Source organism: Spinacia oleracea, chromosome 1 (assembly GCF_020520425.1).
Source record: "Spinacia oleracea cultivar Varoflay chromosome 1, BTI_SOV_V1, whole genome shotgun sequence".
NCBI lineage: Eukaryota > Viridiplantae > Streptophyta > Magnoliopsida > Caryophyllales > Amaranthaceae > Spinacia > Spinacia oleracea.
This window is the reverse complement of record NC_079487.1, coordinates 128,844,676-128,864,643: the sequence shown is the minus strand read 5'-3', so window position 1 is coordinate 128,864,643 and position 19,968 is coordinate 128,844,676. Positions and strand designations below refer to the sequence as shown.

The 19,968-nt window shown below is 35.8% G+C and overlaps 1 protein-coding gene across 2 annotated transcripts in view; it reads right to left on the bottom strand.

The window, feature by feature from the left end:
* The window catches only part of LOC110794542 (callose synthase 10), a 40,422-nt gene that overhangs the window by 6,684 nt on the left and 13,770 nt on the right, over positions 1–19,968 (bottom strand). The window contains exons 11-39 of one of the 2 annotated variants that reach the window (XM_021999521.2): positions 18,753–18,829; positions 18,583–18,664; positions 15,977–16,069; positions 15,793–15,892; positions 15,552–15,675; positions 15,282–15,468; positions 15,157–15,209; positions 13,874–13,934; positions 13,420–13,501; positions 13,265–13,314; positions 11,427–11,513; positions 11,157–11,242; positions 9,896–9,926; positions 8,301–8,398; positions 8,141–8,222; positions 7,891–8,051; positions 7,548–7,668; positions 7,361–7,458; positions 7,188–7,278; positions 6,914–7,074; positions 6,706–6,815; positions 6,445–6,579; positions 6,184–6,252; positions 5,923–6,097; positions 5,418–5,541; positions 4,987–5,106; positions 2,882–2,997; positions 2,717–2,800; positions 1,778–1,890 (exon numbers count right to left, since the gene is read on the bottom strand). In XM_021999521.2, coding sequence (XP_021855213.1) covers positions 1,778–1,890; positions 2,717–2,800; positions 2,882–2,997; positions 4,987–5,106; positions 5,418–5,541; positions 5,923–6,097; positions 6,184–6,252; positions 6,445–6,579; positions 6,706–6,815; positions 6,914–7,074; positions 7,188–7,278; positions 7,361–7,458; positions 7,548–7,668; positions 7,891–8,051; positions 8,141–8,222; positions 8,301–8,398; positions 9,896–9,926; positions 11,157–11,242; positions 11,427–11,513; positions 13,265–13,314; positions 13,420–13,501; positions 13,874–13,934; positions 15,157–15,209; positions 15,282–15,468; positions 15,552–15,675; positions 15,793–15,892; positions 15,977–16,069; positions 18,583–18,664; positions 18,753–18,829 — 2,971 coding nt within the window. The remainder of the gene's footprint in view (positions 1–1,777; positions 1,891–2,716; positions 2,801–2,881; positions 2,998–4,986; positions 5,107–5,417; positions 5,542–5,922; positions 6,098–6,183; positions 6,253–6,444; positions 6,580–6,705; positions 6,816–6,913; positions 7,075–7,187; positions 7,279–7,360; positions 7,459–7,547; positions 7,669–7,890; positions 8,052–8,140; positions 8,223–8,300; positions 8,399–9,895; positions 9,927–11,156; positions 11,243–11,426; positions 11,514–13,264; positions 13,315–13,419; positions 13,502–13,873; positions 13,935–15,156; positions 15,210–15,281; positions 15,469–15,551; positions 15,676–15,792; positions 15,893–15,976; positions 16,070–18,582; positions 18,665–18,752; positions 18,830–19,968) is intronic. The other variant, XM_056827842.1, reaches the window with a different exon arrangement.

Below are 19,968 nucleotides of genomic sequence, written 5' to 3'. Positions count from 1 at the left end.
TAGGAATATAAGACAAGTTTTATTTTACTCCTTTTATGAGCAATAGGCAGGTCAGGATTATGCAAGTTCTTCAGAGCAGCGTCATATTTCCAAATAAAAGAAACCAACACCTGACATACCTAGTAATTAAATCGAATAGACTAGGGAAATATTTAAGCAGACAACATATGCTGCTAATCCATCTCTCAAGAAACTAAAACATGTTGAACTACAGCTAACAATTTTCGGTGCAACAATGAATGCATTTTAAATCATAACAGAGTTGACTTCTGGTTAGTAAAGAATGTTGACATCCAGTAAAACACTACAAAGCAGTGATTAAGAAGACACAAGATAAGTCACACTTACTATGCAAAAGTTAGAAACTGTAGGAACCTTGTAGTAGATCATTGGGTTAATCAATCGACAACACTACCAATTTACAATCAAATTGGAAAGACTGTCTAAGACGTCTAACCATATAAAATCAGCATAGTTCCAGTCATTCCATTGATCAGTGCATGTATACTGGTTCATTTGGCTTGTCCATCATGGATTTTAGGAGAATTAGAAATAATGTGTTTATCACAGTTCAACACTTCATATTAATACGGTGTATTACATTTCACTATTTCTCGGAGATCACCTAGTGGCCAACTGCTCAAATATCCCATTTACTTTTCCCTCCTCCCCAGTTAATTATTTTTTTGTCAAAGATTTAAAGTGGACAAACACAGAGAGATGTAGTAATATATAGAATCCTGACTCACTCCTCCGTAAAGAGATTGGGTGATCCAGTTATTGCTTTAAAAATACACGGCTTTGGCTTCAATAAGCAGCTGTGATTGTCTTTTCTGTGCTTTTCCATTTCCCCTTACCTTCAGAAAACAAAACGACGGTTTTATCGTGCGATATTCTGATCTCATATACTCAAATGACTGGCAGATCTGTATCTATGGAACAATTTATATTACCAGCCTAAAGTGGCAAATATAAATATATTGTTGACTTGAATGTAATTGTAGGATTTTGTTTAAAGAAAAAGGTTGATGTTCAACATTATCATTTGAGCACTGCACCTTGATTTATGTTTCAGTTGTATGAAAATAAAGCTTTTAATATCTCAGTTTCCCTGCTCTCTGAACTGAATTAGATATTTTAGATCGGGCGATGTGACAAATTTATAGAAACTTCCGTAGATACAGAGAAGAAAGAGAAGGGGATCAAGAGTAGTAGGAAAACGTTTTCCAATAACCTCTATCAAATGAATTGAGCATCTTATGTCAATTATTCTATCTTCGCATTTCTAAAAACTCATACTAACAATGATAAAATCCAAAAGTTTCCATGACCAGTTAACTGAAATGACAAAACACACTAGGTTGGAAGTAATTCCCTATTCTGTCAGTAGCAGCTGGAAAAAGGAGGAGGTCAGAGTACGAAGACAAATTCAGCAAGGAGGGAGCCAAGGGACCTAGAAGTGAGTCCTTGAGATGATTTATGAGGTTCCATTGTGAAAAATTTATGAACAAACTAAACCAACCAATTATCAGGAAAGCCACAAGTTGGCTTCTCAATGCAAGAGTGGGACCTTGGGGCAAGAACTAATGTGGAAGCTATGACATATAAATAACAACCAAATCTTCTAATTTGTAGAAAAAGAAGACACCCCATTGTATTTCAGTACGAGAGATGCCTAAGGATAGCAATCAAAGCTTTTGGATTGAAAAGAGAGTATACTCACTACAAAAAAAAACAAAAAAAAACAAAAAAAAAACGACATAAATATCATACATACCAGCATAAATATCCTCACTTATGTTAATAACACGTGACGCCTTACTAATGCCACCACGAGATATGTGGAAAATACGATCAAATACATCTGGATGTCCATAATGCATGCGTACTCTGCAATAATTTTAGCAAGAAAAATCAAAGTGGTAAGTGGAGATTACTTGGGAAAAATAAAATAAACAAAACCAACACCAATTAAGTCGAGAATGCCTAAAAAGAGAAACATGCACTATTTCACACTGTTAAAAGCAGGATTACTTATTGGAGATTAGGACTGGGAGCGAGTGACAGATAAGATGTTCCCAAAACTAATGAAATCATACCACAACATATGTATCTGTAATCATATGATGAAAACCAACCAGGGAGAAGCACTACAAGCAAAGGACTTAAACTTTAACTTACAGTTCATTTGGGATTTTGGATGAGAGGAATAGGGGAGACAGGGAGAGGAGAGGGTAAGGGATCAAATTTCCCTTCCTCGGAAATAAAGTTGGGGAAGCGTATAGAGGATACAGAAGATCAATATTTCTTCCCACTGTGATTACTAAATTCTTCCAAAATTGGAAATATTTAGAAGGAAAATCAGCTATTCACAGGATTGAATATATTAATGTCACTGTTCACTCTCCGAAAATAGACTTCTGTTATTTGGAATGTCGCAGCATAAAAAAAAAAAGCATCCTTGTAAATGTAGTAAGACAGGTATTTTAAATATACTGATCTTTAGTCTACGAAGATAATTTAAAGTCGCATCGAATGTCCGTGCTGTACTCCATTTTTTTCCAAAATGGTGATAGTACAGTGCAATGTTTTACTTTGATTTTTGTATTCATGATCTAACTTCACAAGCATAAAGAAACAGCTACCCTAGGGGGGGAGGGAGGGATGGGACTAGGAAACAACTATCAAATGCAATCAACAAGCTATGAGAACTCACTTGAGAGGTTTCGCCAGAACTCGTTGACCTAATGTCACAAAACTGGTTTCTTGATTGGACATAAACCAAGCAAGAGAAGAAACACTGCACAGAAATTTACATACACTTATAATGGGCATGTAAAGCTGCACAAAAAAAGTGTCACATTGGCAGGGAAATTCAAACCTTCCTGTGAAAACATGCTCCCTTACACCAAGAATAGTTGGAGGACGGATACCATGTTTTGCATGAAATTCCTCAAGAAGGTTTCTCATTTTCATTGCCTCCTCCAGGTAATTATCCTTTGAAGCAAAGAAGAGAACAAAGTGACTTGTTATATACAGAACATATGTGGAATTTCATTCAGACTACAGAAAGAAAACTTCTCAGAATATTAACATAAAAAAATCCATGAGCCTAGAAACACTTAAACTTGGGGAAAAGAACCACAAATGGGAAATCACAATTCACAATGATGCTCCAATGTTGGGATTTTATTGTGGTACGCGTGGAATTCACATTTTAGGAGACGACCCCATCATCGAGAACTAGAGGAACTTTCTTCTATGTGAGGTAACTTAGCTGTTTTATTGAAGGAGGTAGCTGATACAAGGACATGGATGGGACATTCTTCAGGTTCTTTTTCTCCATCTAGTAAATCCTTTCTTTGTTCTTTAGTATACTCCCTAAAATCCAGCCTTCCCTCCAGTAAATTTCATCTACAAGAACAAGGCCCCCCTTAAGAAAAGAGCTTTTGCGTGGAAGCTAGATTTATGCAGGATCAACACGCATTCAGGTACTAGAACGGGTAAATGCACGAAATGACAACACTTGAAAAAAATCAGATTCGGTCATAGTAAAGTAAACATCATTTCCTCTGTTTCTAAATACATGCAACATATTAACTTTCAAATTTATCAACGCAAGTTTGACCATCAATATTTATAATTATCTATTAGTAAAAACTATAAAATTTAATAGTTTGAATATATTAATTTAGACTAATCTTCAAATATTTTACATTATAACGTTAATTTTTAATACTCTGGTAAAAAAATGTAGTCAAAGACAATATATGAATAATAAGAAAAATCAACATGTTGCATGTATTAAAAACAAGTGTAATAAAAACTTAAGAAAGAATATAGTCGAAGTATATAAATTTTAAAAGAAAAATTGTGAATTTCTTTGATAATCAAATACATTGCAAAGTAAAAAATGAAGGAAGTGAACTAGTAGTAAAGGTATGTATAGTTTAAAAACACCCAAAAATAAGACACTAGTTTAGTACTTCTTGTTTTATTTATTGGTGTACAGATGTCTAGCATTTAGTGTTCTTTTAGAAGTAAGGGGGTGTGGCATCAGGTTATGTGGTTGCACATGGAAGTAATTTCTTCTTTAATCAATTCCAATTAAACAAACATTTAAAAGAGTGTAACAAAAAATTGGAATACATGTATGGACTGACGGAGTATATTAGAAGAAACTAAACACTCAAGAAATAAAAAAAATTCCTTTGAGGAAGAATGTGTATTAAATTATTAATCTCCTTAAAAATCAGAATAGAAGAGATAAAAATACGAAGTAATAAAATTCAAATTCTACCTTGTTTTATTTGTCCTTTTTCCCCCACTTTAAGGAGGTAAGTTTATCTTCAGGGAACCTTAACTCCAGTCAATTACAGCTAAGATTTATGGACTTTTTGTCCTCGTCTTCCAAACCGAATAGATACAGATCTGCTTGATGGAGTATTGGCATGAGGAATGAGGTTGTTTTACAACAGAAAGAGGGTCGGGGTGGGGATTGGGATGATTCTACCAGTGTTTCATTTCCTTTTCCTCCCATAGAGAATTTTCAATACCAGCACATCACTACTTTTTATTCCCTCTTTCGTTACTCTTGATTCATCCACACACTATGTTAAAATACTGTGACTCTTAATTTTATCTCAAGTACTCATGTCAACCAGTCAACACTTGGACGTGGGTATTCTCGCCAATATTCACCTAGAACCCTCCCATGTCATTCAAAACAAAAATCATTGACTAATGCAGTACAAATCCAAAATATACCTAAGATAACAAAATGCACTCCCGAGTCCCGACCCCCGAGGAGAAAAATACACTTCCAAGTCCACATAGGAGATATAAAGCATGCCAAATCTAGCAAAAATTACCTTCAAAAAGGAAACTAGATGAATCAGATTTTCTGACTTTTACACATATCGCAGTGAAACTATTCATCAAATAGGAAAACAGATCAAGCCTCAAAGGTACAAGACCACCGTTTACCTGATTCATATCAATAGTCTGAATTGCTTCTCCACGAGTAAAAACAATTGCATGATTCTGATTTTCGGGCTTTCCTTCACCAAGTTTTGGGTCTCCAGGAAGCTTGATTGAATATATTTCCTGAAATGATGATAGAATACCTTCAGTTTGAAGAAGACCTTTGAATAAAATTGCAGAAGCCAGAGCAAGAGATGGATGAGATAAACATCGAGATCTACTTATGCTTCAGGCTTCCATAATCCAGCCTTATTCTTTTTTTCTAAGTTTTTTTGAGGGACAATCCAGCCCTTCTTTTAGATGTGAAGCAGTCGCATACAACATAATAAAAGAACAAGCTAAATTGAAAAAATAAATCTTCCATCATCAAGTATTCCACATTCTTTAATCTTTGACAATCATGAAAATCATAACCAATACAGTTTGCGTTATACCTGATCTTTTCCATGTACATCAGCTTTGACAAGCTTGGAGTAATATTCCTTTGAAACAGAACCATCAGGTCCAGACCCAGCACTTTCCTCAAGGTGAATGAAAGCAACACGAAGTGCCTCATTCCTGTGAAGATAAAAGACTTCTTACAGAAATACAATTACAGAAAGATGACAAAGGAGTTATCAATGTTACCATGTTGAATTGCTGACACGAAAACGCAATTAATAACACCTACTTATTGCAAATGGAAACTGTTATTCATCAGAGAGATACATGGGTGGATTCACCATAAATCCAAAGAGCACCAAATCTTACAGAAATACATTCAGTATCCCTTTCGTAAAATTGGTGTAAGACAGAAAAATAAGTGTATAGTTCTCGTAGAATGTCTGTGCTTCCATGATTGAAAATTAGAGATTTCTAAAATAAGAGTCCAATAACAAACAAGCAAGATATCAATGCACTACTACACAATGTTAAGGCCAAGTGTAAATGCTATAATACCTCTGTAGCAATAAATTAATATCTGCAGCCTCCGGAGCTTTTCTCTGCCTTTGCTGTCCATAAATTTGGCATGAGATAACATAAGTGAACTTCAGATCTGCTTGTGCCCGTGCCTCACTCGACAACTCAAATCCAAGATTTGCCGACTGATTTGTAAGCAAACGCGTGTCCTCTTCTGATAAATACACACATAACAACTACATGATACATCACCACATTTGCCTCGTCAAGTTTCAAATCCAAATGTATTTGACATGATACCTATTAATCCCCTTCTTTCCATAAAACTCTGAAGCATTAATGCTCTTCTGTAGTACATCATACCACGCACTGCATTTAGAGCAGAAAAGTTAATGCTCTGCCAGCGACAGTCGCCAATTCTTGCAATTTTTCCTTTTTTATTAAATAAAGAACATGTCCAGAAAAGATCATCTGCCCCCCTTCCCCAGAGGAGAAAAAAGACAATATTGGGGGATTGATAGAGAGATGCAGGTGCAGACTTTTTTAAGAGACAATTCTGACCTGTCCTAGCCAATGTCTGTCCACGATAAGAGACCCAAAAACGCAGCTCCAAGTTATCACTTGAACTTTCTTCAAAATCTACATCACCAGAGGACTCTCCTCGATTGATACGCTCCAAGAAATTCTCCCACTCATCTACAACACAAAAAGTAAATAAAAAAGTTCCCAACTCTTTCCTGAAGTTTCCCAAAGAAATTCTCCCACTCATTTACAACAAACAGGAAAGCTGAAAAAGAACGATAGAGAGGACAGAAACAAAACCAGGAAAAATCTTCTGGAGATAGAACAGTATAGAAACTCCATCCTCATTTTCAACCCGCAAATCTGAAGAGCTATACAGTACTGTCTCACTGTAGTAGGGGGTGAATACACTGACAATTTTGTGTCAGGAAAATGAAGAATAATATCAGCAACAGAAAGCAACAACCTATTCAGCTCCTTCACAAATTAACCATTAAATTTATATTACCTGAAAGGCACCATTTCTGACACAGGTTTTGCCTGAGGCATGTGCATGAATAATGAATTTGTAAAAAATTCTAACCGCCTCCTAGCTTCTAAATTCTTTGGTATATTAGCTGCTGTATCCTTTACTGTAAGTAGCAAGTGCAATCTCTTCACTAACTCCTTCTGCAAAATAGTAATAACAAATAGAAAGGAAGAAGTTAATATTGTCTTACTAAAAACAAAACCTAAAAGATATAACTAAAAAGGGAACTAATGACGATGGGTTATATGCTTACGATTTCTGGATCCTTTGGCCACTCTATCCTAGAAAATAATCTCCCTTCATTTCTTGCTTTAGCTAATATGTTCCACGTATCAATTTGCTCCCTAGGAGATTGAGAAACGACCAAAACAAAGAGTGCGTTAATATTGTACAATCGTCGGAAATATGAAAATCAAGCAACTTTACCTGAGATCGGTTGACAGCAGATCATGTGTCACCACCTCATAGAAATCATAAAGAGCCTTTGCAGCACCTTTTGCGAGTTCAGGAGTTTCGTTCCTTATCTGTACTTATATGAATCGACATTAGCATACATAGAAATCACCGAAACTTGAATTCGTTGCCGATTTATACTTCACTTAAAACAGCTTACCAATAGTCCTGTCAATGCAGTAAATCTTGATTGCACCAAGGGAATCTTCTTCAGGAATAAGGTTATAACAAGTGAACCCTCCTTAACGCTATTATCGATTTCACGGTAGATCCTCTCAACCCTATGCGAAAATACCAGTCAGCAAAGAGAACCAGGAGCCTGCTACATTATCTAAATTTTGTAGACCATATATATTTATGACGGAAAAGAAAATAAAGTCAATTAATGTTTTCCCACTGTTTTGTTCGTTACTTGAAAAAATTCTTTCTATTTGGCTCAATAACCTATTAATTTACAGGCGGGATTTGATAAATGTGAATGAGATTGACATATAAATTCATACCAGCGCCGCCCTTCACCATCAACTAAGGAGTGTAAGATCTTTTCAATACTATAATAACATTCTTGAACTGCATAAGCCATGTAATCATCTCTACATATTCTGTTCCACAAATCCGCTTGTGTGTCTTTGCAATCCAAAGCCAGGTCAATAGCCATCAAAATCTGCAACGTCAACAAATAGAATGAAGAGCAACGACAAGCAAAAACAGAACAATAAAATAAGGTAAAAGAGTAACCAAACCAAATTTTACCTTACTACTTAGAAGAAAGAGAGGCCATTGAACAAGAGGAAGACTGCCCGAATTACTGGGCATAGACAACAAGTCTTTTTCCCTGAAGGTAAACCAGTTAGATTGTTCTTCTGCAAGACTATAAATAAATATGAAGAGAAGGGTCAAACTAATTTGATACCGATTGCTGATGAAATCCTCTTCACGCAAACTTTTGATAATCTCATTCCAGAAAGGAGAAAAAATGGCAGCATATGTCTTGTTATTCTCTTGCGAGTTCTGCAAGTAATAAAAAATGCATTAGGAAAACATGCATGGATACAAGAAATGCTCTGGAAGCCATCTATATAAGGTTTTAATAATTAAATAAAAACACGTCAAAAAAGAAAGGGGAATTTCAATTTTACAACTGAGCACCTAATCAAATTAATTCTAATGTAGATTCAAAATAAAAATCTAGTGTTACTAGTGTTAGTGATCTTTTTATAAGCATCTGCCCAAAATTCCAACAGGGAGTGGAAAATAATGACCCATTCCTTCTAGCCTGAACATAATAGATGAACAAAATATGAGCAATACCAAAATATTCCCGATCCTTTGCCCATGTAGAGCCCAACCAGATCGATTAATGAATTAACACAATAAGACCCGTGCTATTCCAATCCTCACCTCAAATGCTAAATATCAGGACTCATTCGTTTCAAAATAGACAAAAAGATGATCTAAGGTTTAACAAATAAACTATTAGAGCATACAAATGCCAAGTCATTTAACTTTTTTGGGGCCCCAGATCTACAAGAAATCAATTTTCCCGACTTAATCAAGACAAAATAAAGTCCTTAGCAAACTAATTACTTAAATATTGTGGATGCAGTTATAATTTGTAAAACATGGAATTATCGATGACTATTCAGAGAAGATGTTCATTCATTTGGGTAAGAACATAGATGGGCCTATTAAAGTGACCAAAATACAGAGAATGTCAAACATGACCTTCTGTTATGCAATGGAGAAGTAGCTACGGGCATTTAGTTTCAACTTCCAAACAGACAGGAGTGTTTCTAGAAGCATGTTGCACATCGAAGTTATACTGGGAAGAGGTCCCTCACCATTTTATCTTTTTTGAGGGGGAGGGGTAAATTTCCAACATATCTATAAGAAAGCTAATTGTAGAGCAAAATAAAGGGACTAATATGAGTTTTTTTATTTATTTTGTGGAAGTAGTTAGATAGAGTAGAATCTTCAATAATGGGTGTATTTTTGGTAAATTTTATTATTAGTTCTGTTCCTCTCTAGGCGTTTAATATAAGCAAGACCTAAAACATAGATTAAGGAAGAATCTACCGATCTGCTTCCTCAGTTCCTCCATTCCAAAATAATGCAAAATTTTACATTTTGGGTGGTTCTAAAATAATATACTTCGTAAAAGTTTCCATTGACCCTATTCCAACCTCTTCTATTCTCTCCTTAACTCTCGCTAATCACAAGTAAAAGTTGACCTTGACCCTACTCCGGTGTCCTATCCTCTCCTAAAAATATGTGCCAGCCACTACCCGAATGTTGCATTTAATTTTGGAGCAGAGGAAGCATAAAATAAGAAGTGGTAGAAGCATAGAAGCACTTGTTTTAGTTGTATATGTTATACATCTAGAACTGAAAGCGGAAGGTATTCGAAGGTGTATACCTATGAATATCCATCATAAATTTTTAGCCATACTAATATCAATATTAATTGATCCGATGGTCACTACAGAAATAAAATAAAATAGAACATACCTCAGGATTTTGTCGATCAAAAGCCACTATTCTGCAAGGCAGCAAAAAACATATCTGTTAGATGTCATGACACTCATATCACAGAACTCGTTAGACAGCCATGTCCAGTATATATAGTTTCCGTTCAACAATACAGAGAGCAGCTACTAAAAATGAGAACAATAAAATCTGCAGAAATATTACCCAAATCTTCTCGACCCATTTTCTTTCGGCCTCAATTTTTGGTCTCCTTATCACTCTTCTTTTCGACCTCAGTTTTTTTGCTATATTCTTCTTTATTTTGATTAACTCAAGAAGTCCATAAGTTAGGAGAATAGTGCTTAGTTATTTTCTCTATTATAACACAAAAGATAAATTCTCACCACATTTAAAAATTATCTTTGACAGAAATTTTGTAGTTGAAAAAATGCTTATAAGGAGCCATCATGCCACTATGGAGGACAACCCTGAATTCAGCGTTTAAGGAAGTTATGATCTCTTCACATTTGATAATGGGCAGGGACAACCCTGAATTCAGCGTTTAAGGAAGTTATGATCCTTTCAAATGGTTCCGGAAAATGAAGCCACTTCAAAATTAGCAACTAAAACCTAAATTTCATTAACATAAGCGCTTCAGGAAACAAGAGCCTTGACCAAACTCTATTTACAGCACATCACAATTCGTTATGCCCCTTTCACAATGGATAGGGTATAATCCTTTTAAAAGGTGAAGGAACTATGGTGAAATGCTGTATTGGCAATCCCTTGGGAAATTTAGCTGGACCAGAATAGGAGTATTAGTTTCACGTGATTTACTATGGGATAAAAGTAACTTTGTCGGGGCATCCTTGTGGACTGAGGCAGCAAGGATACTAAAAACTTACTCAATTGGGAAATTCCAACGGAACTGGGCTAATTTGTATTATTTTCTTATGTTTCCGTATGAGGACATCTTGTCCTGTTGCTGTAGTTCTTTTGTTTAAAAAAAACCTTCTAAAAAACTACAGTTTGTAGCATCCTTTTTATGGGGAACCTAGAAAAGAATGACCAGACCAAGGTGTATACAAGGATACTAGCATCGCCGTCGTGGTACACTTTAAAAATTCCTATTTCTCTGGCACAACACCAACATGCGCACATAAGCTTTACAAGCACATAAACTAGAAAGAAGAAAAAAAGATAGAAAGAAGGGGATGTTCCAGATTAACTAACAACCAGCAATGTTGGAAAGAAAAAACGTTAAACCAAAGCATGATGCCACATAGGCATCAACATATCAGACCTTCTTGTTCTTGGAGATGCCAGATTCTTCACAAAAGCTTCAGGGAAGCTCTCAAAACGTTTGTGAACCATTTCAATCGAACGTATCTGCAATAGAATAACAAAATTTTGCAAGGACCTTGTAAATTGGCTGTATAAGAGGAGACAGGAAGACAAGGATTTCGACGGATGTAAAGTTAAAAAACTGGGCTCAGCTGAAGATGTTGCCTTCTTTTCATTCAAGAGACTAATTATGTAAGAAAATGATGAGCCTTCATATATAAACGGATACCTCGCCTAGCCGGGCTCGTGCACCCATCACACCACCAACAAGAGCCGACAAAAGCGTGTACCATATGTGAATATCCATCAGATAAATCTGCATTAAGTGGTCAAGTAGAAGTCAGCACAAGTGGATTAAAAATTGCATTACACAGTATAGTAAAGGTCCAACATAAAGACACAAATTATATAGCAAAAATACAATTGCCGGACATTGTAATACTTAATTCACTATCCCAGAAATAATCATCACAAATTTTGAAATCCTTTTCTTTCACAAATTTTAAACTAGTTAAATTTTGTTAATCAGGAGCTTAGACATTTTGCCTTGCTTCTCTATTGAGAAGGGATGCTGTTACTTTAAAATTTAACTAATTCCAAGTTACATGCAGTGGCAGCTCTGTAATAAAAGAAAATCAAGGAAAAAATATTGATTCATTGAAGATCTATTACATAAACTCCTTTCATCAACTCGCATATCTGGTTTTCCAAGTTTTTAAAGATGAAATTTGAAGACAACATGTGTTATTTGTCTCCTTCCTCTCTCTAAATTACGGTGTATGCTTTTCTCTTCTAGATCTAAGGTTGCCAAATTATTTATATTTCTTGATGTATCTGAAACTTATCAAAATGGACAATACTTTTGGTTGAATGTTAGCATGAAATATTTGTTTAAAGTTTCTTTGAATTTGGACTTTTTTCATTTTTGTATGTATAAAATATGAAGAATGAATTAAATATTTCTCAACCCTGTCGGATCCGGGTCAGAGTCGGAGTTGTGGACATCTGTAGGATCCGAAGTCAGACTGAGTGTTCTCGGAATTGGACTCGGACTTTGAGTCCATTTATGTCTCGGATCTGACTCAGATCTTGTGGAGACTGGCCCGATTCTGACCCGTTGCCATCGCTACCACTAACACCTGCAACCCCCAGCCAGCCCCATTGCCACTAACACCATTAGCTGTACACAACTGCCAAGTCCCCCAGTCTTTTAGGATCACCTATCCTCACCTCATCGAAATTGAGACCTCCAGAAGTTCACACCAATGAAGCATTTTGGATAGATAAAACACATCATCAACTACAATGTCCATTTCAATGTCGGAGATTCTGACGTGAAGTACCACTTGAAACACCAAAAGCACAGCAATTGATGTCTTAAAAAGGGTCAGCAATCAGCATTTTAATGTACTCTTGTTTGTTTTAAAAAATCCATAGTGTTGTTTCAAACAAGAGGAAGAGGTGGACAGGAAACAGGGGGAGAAAAAGGAAAGAGAGAGAGAGCTAGAGGGGGACACCCGAAAAAAAAAAAAAAAAGAATCTACAGCCTCAACCCTCGATAGTCTCAAAGTATGCTATTGGGTATTTGGCTAATCGGTATGCACTCTCTCTCCTCATCATCTAGGTCTCTTCATTATCTCTTTCCTCGCATAAATTTTAGACTTATGCATGCCCCATGTTGCAATCATTTTGAAACATAGGATGTATTATCTAATACCATAGATTTTAGACACAAATGAAATCTCGACTGAGTCATCAGCTTCTTTTTTTTAACCAATGTAGAATGGAGATACATTACCATGGGCATATAAAGATATTTACTCCACGACAAAATTACACAAAAGCATCACAACAAACAAAAAGTAATGAAATGAATTCATTTGCAGCAAGCCTCAAAAGTCAAAACACCCAAATCCGCTTCAACGTTCCTACATTATTTTGGAGAAGCTAATTCATTTTTCGGAGGCTGTCCAACCCCCCTCTCAAAATGTTCTGCCAAACTTACGCCAAAAGAAAAACAGAAGAAAAAAAAACTAAGGAAAACAAAGGAATTTTAGAGGAGCTTACAGCAACGACTGGAGCCCAAAGACTTGCTACCGTAAGCGCATTATAATTATCTGGAGATTATATCACAACCCATGCATCATCAGTAGATAGAAGCAACGTACAATGAGCTATTACAAATACATCATGGTTTCAAACATCATTTATATTTGGCTTACTCTTTGAGACTAAATCGTGCCATGAGTATTGAGTAAAACGAATATTCACAATAATTCTTGTAGGCTCCACTAGAGGCTGAATCTGCATAATTGCTCATAGTTACAACTTAGAACAGAGAACAAAGTAGTGGACATTACTAGAGATAAATAACAATATTGGATAATAAACAAGTACAAGAATATGCATGTAGTTCAAACGTTATGAACATGAAGTTAAAATATTACGAAGATATTTGCTGTGTTCATAATTTTTGAAATATGTGTCGATATTTTTGGTAGCAGAAATAAAAGAGCAGTATATAAATAATATTAGAACCCTGTTCGAAATCTTTTATGGAGTACCAAAATATTCATAATATTTAAATTGTATCTTTATCCAGACCAGGATGTGCATCCTAGACCCCAGACCGGGATATAATTTTCACTGAAGGGATAAAAGAGCCAAGGAGCTTGCCTGGAGGAAGTAAGCAAAAGTAAATTTGCTTGCAAAGATCACCAACCAATAGAGGACATATCTGATTAAGATTGAAAAGGTAAAAAAAACATTATCAGTCATCCATGTAATATTTCTTCCAAAGAATATACTTTTGTAATTAGGAAGCAAAAAATTCAGAGGAAATTAAAATTAAAAGGAACAAAAGCAATGGGAGCACCAATCACACTGTACATCCAACAAACACATCCTATAATACACTCCAGGAAAATGAGCTAAAGAGAGCCTAGAAACACTATATCCCATCCGAAAGAAATTAGCTAGACACTGAATTAACAGTAACCTGTGTGATCTTAGTTCAAAATTGTTAGGTTATCCGGTACAAGTCAAATTGAGAAGCCCGGGAAAGATAGAGCTAATGCGTATCAGTTTTTAGAATGAACAGCAAATGTTTAATGCCTGTAAATGGCCGACACAAGGGGTACAGAAAGCCCACAAAACTTTACAAGACCGACACAAGGTGCACAGACAGCCCATACAACCGATATAAATAACATTACTAAGTCTACAGCAAGTCTACCCTTTCTTAGACACAAAATAATGTATTCCTCTGATATACCTCCTCCGTTCCCTTAATATTGCAGCAGTTTGACTGGCAAATTTGCCAATGCGCAACTATGACCATTGTAAAGTATACATTGAGACAAATCCAACATCTTACACAATAAACATTCGGTTTTTACACATTAGTAAAACCATGTGGTTAGCGTTAGTAGATAATGCAAGAGTCTATTGCAATATTCAGGAGGCAAAGGAAGTATGTGACCAATACAGATATCTCCCAAATTTAACCACACGTACATGAAAATATTGACATTCAAAGATTATAAAACATGCTCAAAAGTCACAATTTAGACATCAAGTTGATGTCATTTTACGAATGCCTAGAGGAGTTTGGGAGATATCCCAACGAATAGCATGCTAGACTAGAGGAGTTTCAGGGCCTAAATTCCCACAGATATAAATTTAAAGAACACAAAAAAAGTATGCTGATCATCAAGGTATCAGAGAGCATATTAAAATATATATAAAAAAAAGGCATAAGAAAGTAAGCCAATAAAACTAGGTCTTAGAGAAAATATGAAGAAAAAGAAAAACCACCTAGGAAAAGTCCTTTGACCCCTTTGACAGTTAAGAAGTTTAGTTTGAACTTTAAAGACCCTTCACAGGACATCTTGTGTAGGAATATTCAGGTTTTAGCGGGTTAATAATAAAGAAATAAAAGCGTATAGCATGTAACAAACCTGGCATAGTCTATGGGCTTTTCATAAAGACCACGTCCAACAAAGTATCTCTCCTGGTACCAAAGTAACATTTATAAGTAAATGTACAAGAACATACTATGCTAATGTGATATTTCAAGACTAACCTGATATATCCATTTAAAAAATTGAAAGAATGACTGATCGGACTTTAGAGACAAAGCATGACAGCCCGGGATCTTCAATAGTACAGCGAAAACCAGCCGAGCACCAGCATAAGCACCCAGCATTAGGATGTAAATGCGAAAAGATAATGAACTAGTTTGCTCCCGGTTCCAATCCTGTAGAAGCCTCCTAAATTTGTTTCACCAATGTCCAGAATCAGATACCAACAGCTTAGATATAATAAAACTATCACAGTTGACATTCACACTCACACGTAGAAATAGATAATGGCTGCAGTACTAAGACACCACCAAAAGAACCTAATAACCAGCCTTGATATTGCCATGCCTCTTGCTGTTGTGTATGCACCAAACATGAGCAAAATATCCAAGCTGCCTGTAGTAAAAGAAAATCAATTTTTTAAAACAATAAACAAGAAAGAAAAGCATTGAATAATTAACAAAAAAGAACTGAAATGGAAATACAGAAGAGGTAGACTGATGAAATACTCACTCTCCAAAAATTTCATGACAGCATAAGTTGGCCCCACGCTCAGCAGGACCTTAAATGTATTCAGATTCAGCCGACCGTGAAAAGCTATAATCGTTAAAACCTGAAAGGGAGGAACTTTATTTTTTGTCACCAGATCTACCTTACTAAAGAATAACTATGCTGAAAGTGGAAATAAGGATAGAACCTGGAACATTATAGCTAAAAATATCCACATGCGATGAAAACTACGATATAGGTGGAAAAACGTCCGGTGCTCAACAAAGCTGCTTTTTGCTGTCTGCAAATTCACAACCAGCAAGAAACAAACATAAACAACACCGAAGCAGAATATCAAGCAGAAATGGAGAAAGAAATCATGAAAACAGGCAAAACCCAAGCTAATAATATACATAGTATAGTAGCATATTCAGTATATTAACGTCATTATTACCCCAATTTTTCAAATGAAGTTCCACGGTTCCACCCCAGATGGGTAAAGAAGTTCAAACCTACGATGCCTTACACCCTTACCCCAATTCATTAACAGTACTGTGTTCAGAAAAAGGCTATTTCACATACTGAACTTTGAAACAGGAATCTAATCAAATGACCTACTTGTCTCCTCTACTTCTAAGAACCACTTAGGTGGCATTTGGTACGGGGATTCAAGAACGGAAAAGGGTTTCAAGAAGCTTCTTTCCTTTTAATGGATGCTTATAGCTGTATTTTTCTTTTCCCTTTCCCCATTGGCCAGCTTTTGACCACCCAAATCCCTGCATTCACCTTCATACACTACCACCAAAACCGACTACCACCCCACCACTGCCACCACAAACCAACAATAATAACTCACCAGCCTCCCACGACACCATGACCTAATTACCTAAAACCTGATCCGCCACCCCACATCATACCACCAGAGCTGAAACAAAAAGAGAAAGAAAGAGAGATTCACTTGAAGACAGAATTGTGAGGCCGCGGCACTAGCAGGAGGTAGTAGAGTGGTCGATTGAGTGATGGCAGCAGTTGTAGATTGGCGATGAATGGTTGAAGAGTTGAGGGTGGTGATTGTATGTAAAGAAGAGATAAGTGTGCAGTGCTAAGTATAACCAAACATAAATTCGGATTTGATACCCTTTCTAATATCACAAAAAAATAACGGTGGTGAATTGGTGGATTAACAATCCATTCTTTATGTACCCCTTGATTCTTTTCCCTTCACCGCGAACAAAACACCCCCTTAGTTTCATTGTATGCTTTAATGGGAAGGGACAGAGTGAGGATGTGCAATGTAAGCAGCAAGGAACAAAAACACAAAAACAGAAAAAACTACTTTCTTTGCAACATGGAACATTACACATGCTACATTAGTAGCAGAAGACTGTGGTAGGAAGGCAGCAGCAGCACAACATTCAATTAAGAATCATCCAATGGTTGTCGCAAAATGAAGCACTTGGCACAGCAGTACCAAAATAAATATCAATACAGAGAAAAAACTATGATTCCTCAAACACTTGCTCATTACTTAAAATCTTAACCTTGGTCCGTCTAACCTATTCACCAAACCATCCATAAAACCCTAAGTAAGAAGTCTAAGAACAAAGTGGAAACTAACAGGAACCCCCCTCCCTTTTCCCTTGGCCCAAAATTTAAAAGGACTATTTCTAGAAAATACGTTTTCATTTTCACTAATAGACCTATCTAGGTGATATAAAGAAGCGGTTCGGATGCAAATGGCCCCAAATACGCTAATTTCAATGCATATTAAACCTTAATTTGGGACAGCAGATAAAAAGTTTAACAATCTTCTATTTGATGGAGTGTAAGGGACTCTTGCAGCCAGTTAAAATATAGTCAATAAACCCACTATCAGAGATAATTGAAGGGAATTTTGTATCTCTTACTTGCATTAGGGAAAAAAGGGAACTGAATGGAAAAATTGAAGCTACAGATAAAAAGAGGACAGATAAAATATTAAATAAAAGAAACCACTGAAACGAGGGGACATGAAAACAGTGTTTATGAACTCCTAATCACCAGTCTCTCATCACTAAGGAACTAAATACAGCAATGTTATGGCATAGGAAGAGAAACGAAAATGAGGTTCAATGAGATGTAACGAAAGCATTCGATCTAAGTCTAACTGTCAGTGCTTCTTGTCCATAATCCATCTCTTAAGTGGTCAAATCGGACCTCAGCCTTCGCTTCAGCAAGCCCAAATTCATTTTCACGCAGTCTTATTTTCTTTCTTCATGAAGGATTAAATAACCGCAGCATGTCTTACATTTTATTTCAGTACACAGAAAGTTACATAAAACAGCCTGAACTATGCAAACAACTAATAACATAAAAGCGTGATTTTCTAGTACTATAAATTTTCAAAATATAAACAAGACAACAGAAAATGATATACTCCCAGATTATGCTACAGTGATTATGGAAGTCGAACAGAGAGAGGGAAATACTTTCTTAGTATTCTTACTTTTATCACACATTTAAAAAATAAAGTATCCATTACATTAACGAGAATCAGGACTTTGGAATTTTGAAAAATATAATCTGAACTATTTGCGGTACAGAATGCATAATCTACATAAAAACAAGAGACTGGGAATATTTAATGGAATTAAAAAAACTAAATCATGCTACATATATTCTATATACTTGGGGGGGAGGGGGGGGAGGGGGGGGGGAGGGGGGGGGGAGGGATCCTCTCATCCTTCCCTGAATTCTCACCCTACTGAAACATCAGAAACACAAAACATGCACTTATAAAGTTTCACATTGCATATTCCGGGACACCATACTTACCCTTTTCCAATTTTTAAAAGGCTTCCTCAAAAATGCTGAATCCTTATCCATTGGCCATCCCAGCTTAAAGCATGTTGGCGACCTATGAGGCACAGAGAAAATATATAAATGATATAAAATAATGTCTATGGGTCATAACTAATAAAAACAATATTTGGAATACAACAAACCAGAAATATTCATTAAAATCATCATAATTTCTCCATGCTGAATGTGCTGCTCTCCCATTGTCATTTCTTAAAGTTTCCTGCACATGCAATATCAGTTTTTACAATACCATACAAGAATACATTGACCTAGATACATATTTGAGCAGCTCTCAATCATCACGGATCCTAGTCCCAGGCTAGCAGATTTAATTTACGCCATCAGGCTCATCAACTAGCTAAAACAATCGAACACCATTCATAGCTCTGCAGGTCTAGAGTCATACAAACTCGGTCTTTGAACATTTTTTTTGTCTACGGTCACACTTACAAAAGGAAGATGTGTACTGAGAAAAACAAACTTCAAGGCTAAGAGGAAAACACATTAGTCAAGGGAAGTGGAATGGTAGGATTTCAAGTCAAATACATACAGCGAGTACAAGCAGGATATTTCTCAGCTTCACTAAAGCTGCAATACAGGAGTTGTCTCGGGTATGTCCTTTGATGATTGAAAGCACGGTATGAATGCTACCTTTCTACAATGCTTTTCTGGTAGAGCATAGTTTGATATATAGTTGTCCTAATGAAATAATGTTATCCAATTCTAAATAAAGAATTATTAACATAAAAACCATTTTTGTAGGCACTGTGTTTCTGGAACAATGGTCTATATAAGTAGCAGTTGAAAAAATACAAAGAGAAAAAAAGAATCTCGAAATAATCAAGAAGTAATGACTGGAAGAGCATATTTGATCTATCATTACAAGAAGGTAAGATTATTTTAGATGGTCATCTCAATAATGGGTTTATTTAGTGAACTGCAATAGCGAATTAAGCATTTATTAACCCATCATCAAATGTTTTGGGTTTATTTCTTTTGATATTCCGTATTTTATCAAATAAACTATATTAATCTAGTATTCTTTATCTTTTTTAATTTATACACTTTCCTTTTTAACCTGTTTCCTTAAATCTGCACAATCTTGCTTTTCTGTTTTGGAACACAAAATTCTCTTTCTATTTCTACTTCTTTACTCTCCCCACCTTATAATAAATAAATAACGGTTTTTTCATGAAATACCCCTGAGGTTTCACGAAATTCACCAAATACCCCTGCGCGTTTCAAAATACATAATATACCCCTATTTTTTTCCTATTGTTCACCAAATACCCCTATTTTGACTTTCCGTTAGTCCTCCGTTAAGTCATGTTTATAATTCACCAAATGCACCTATTTATA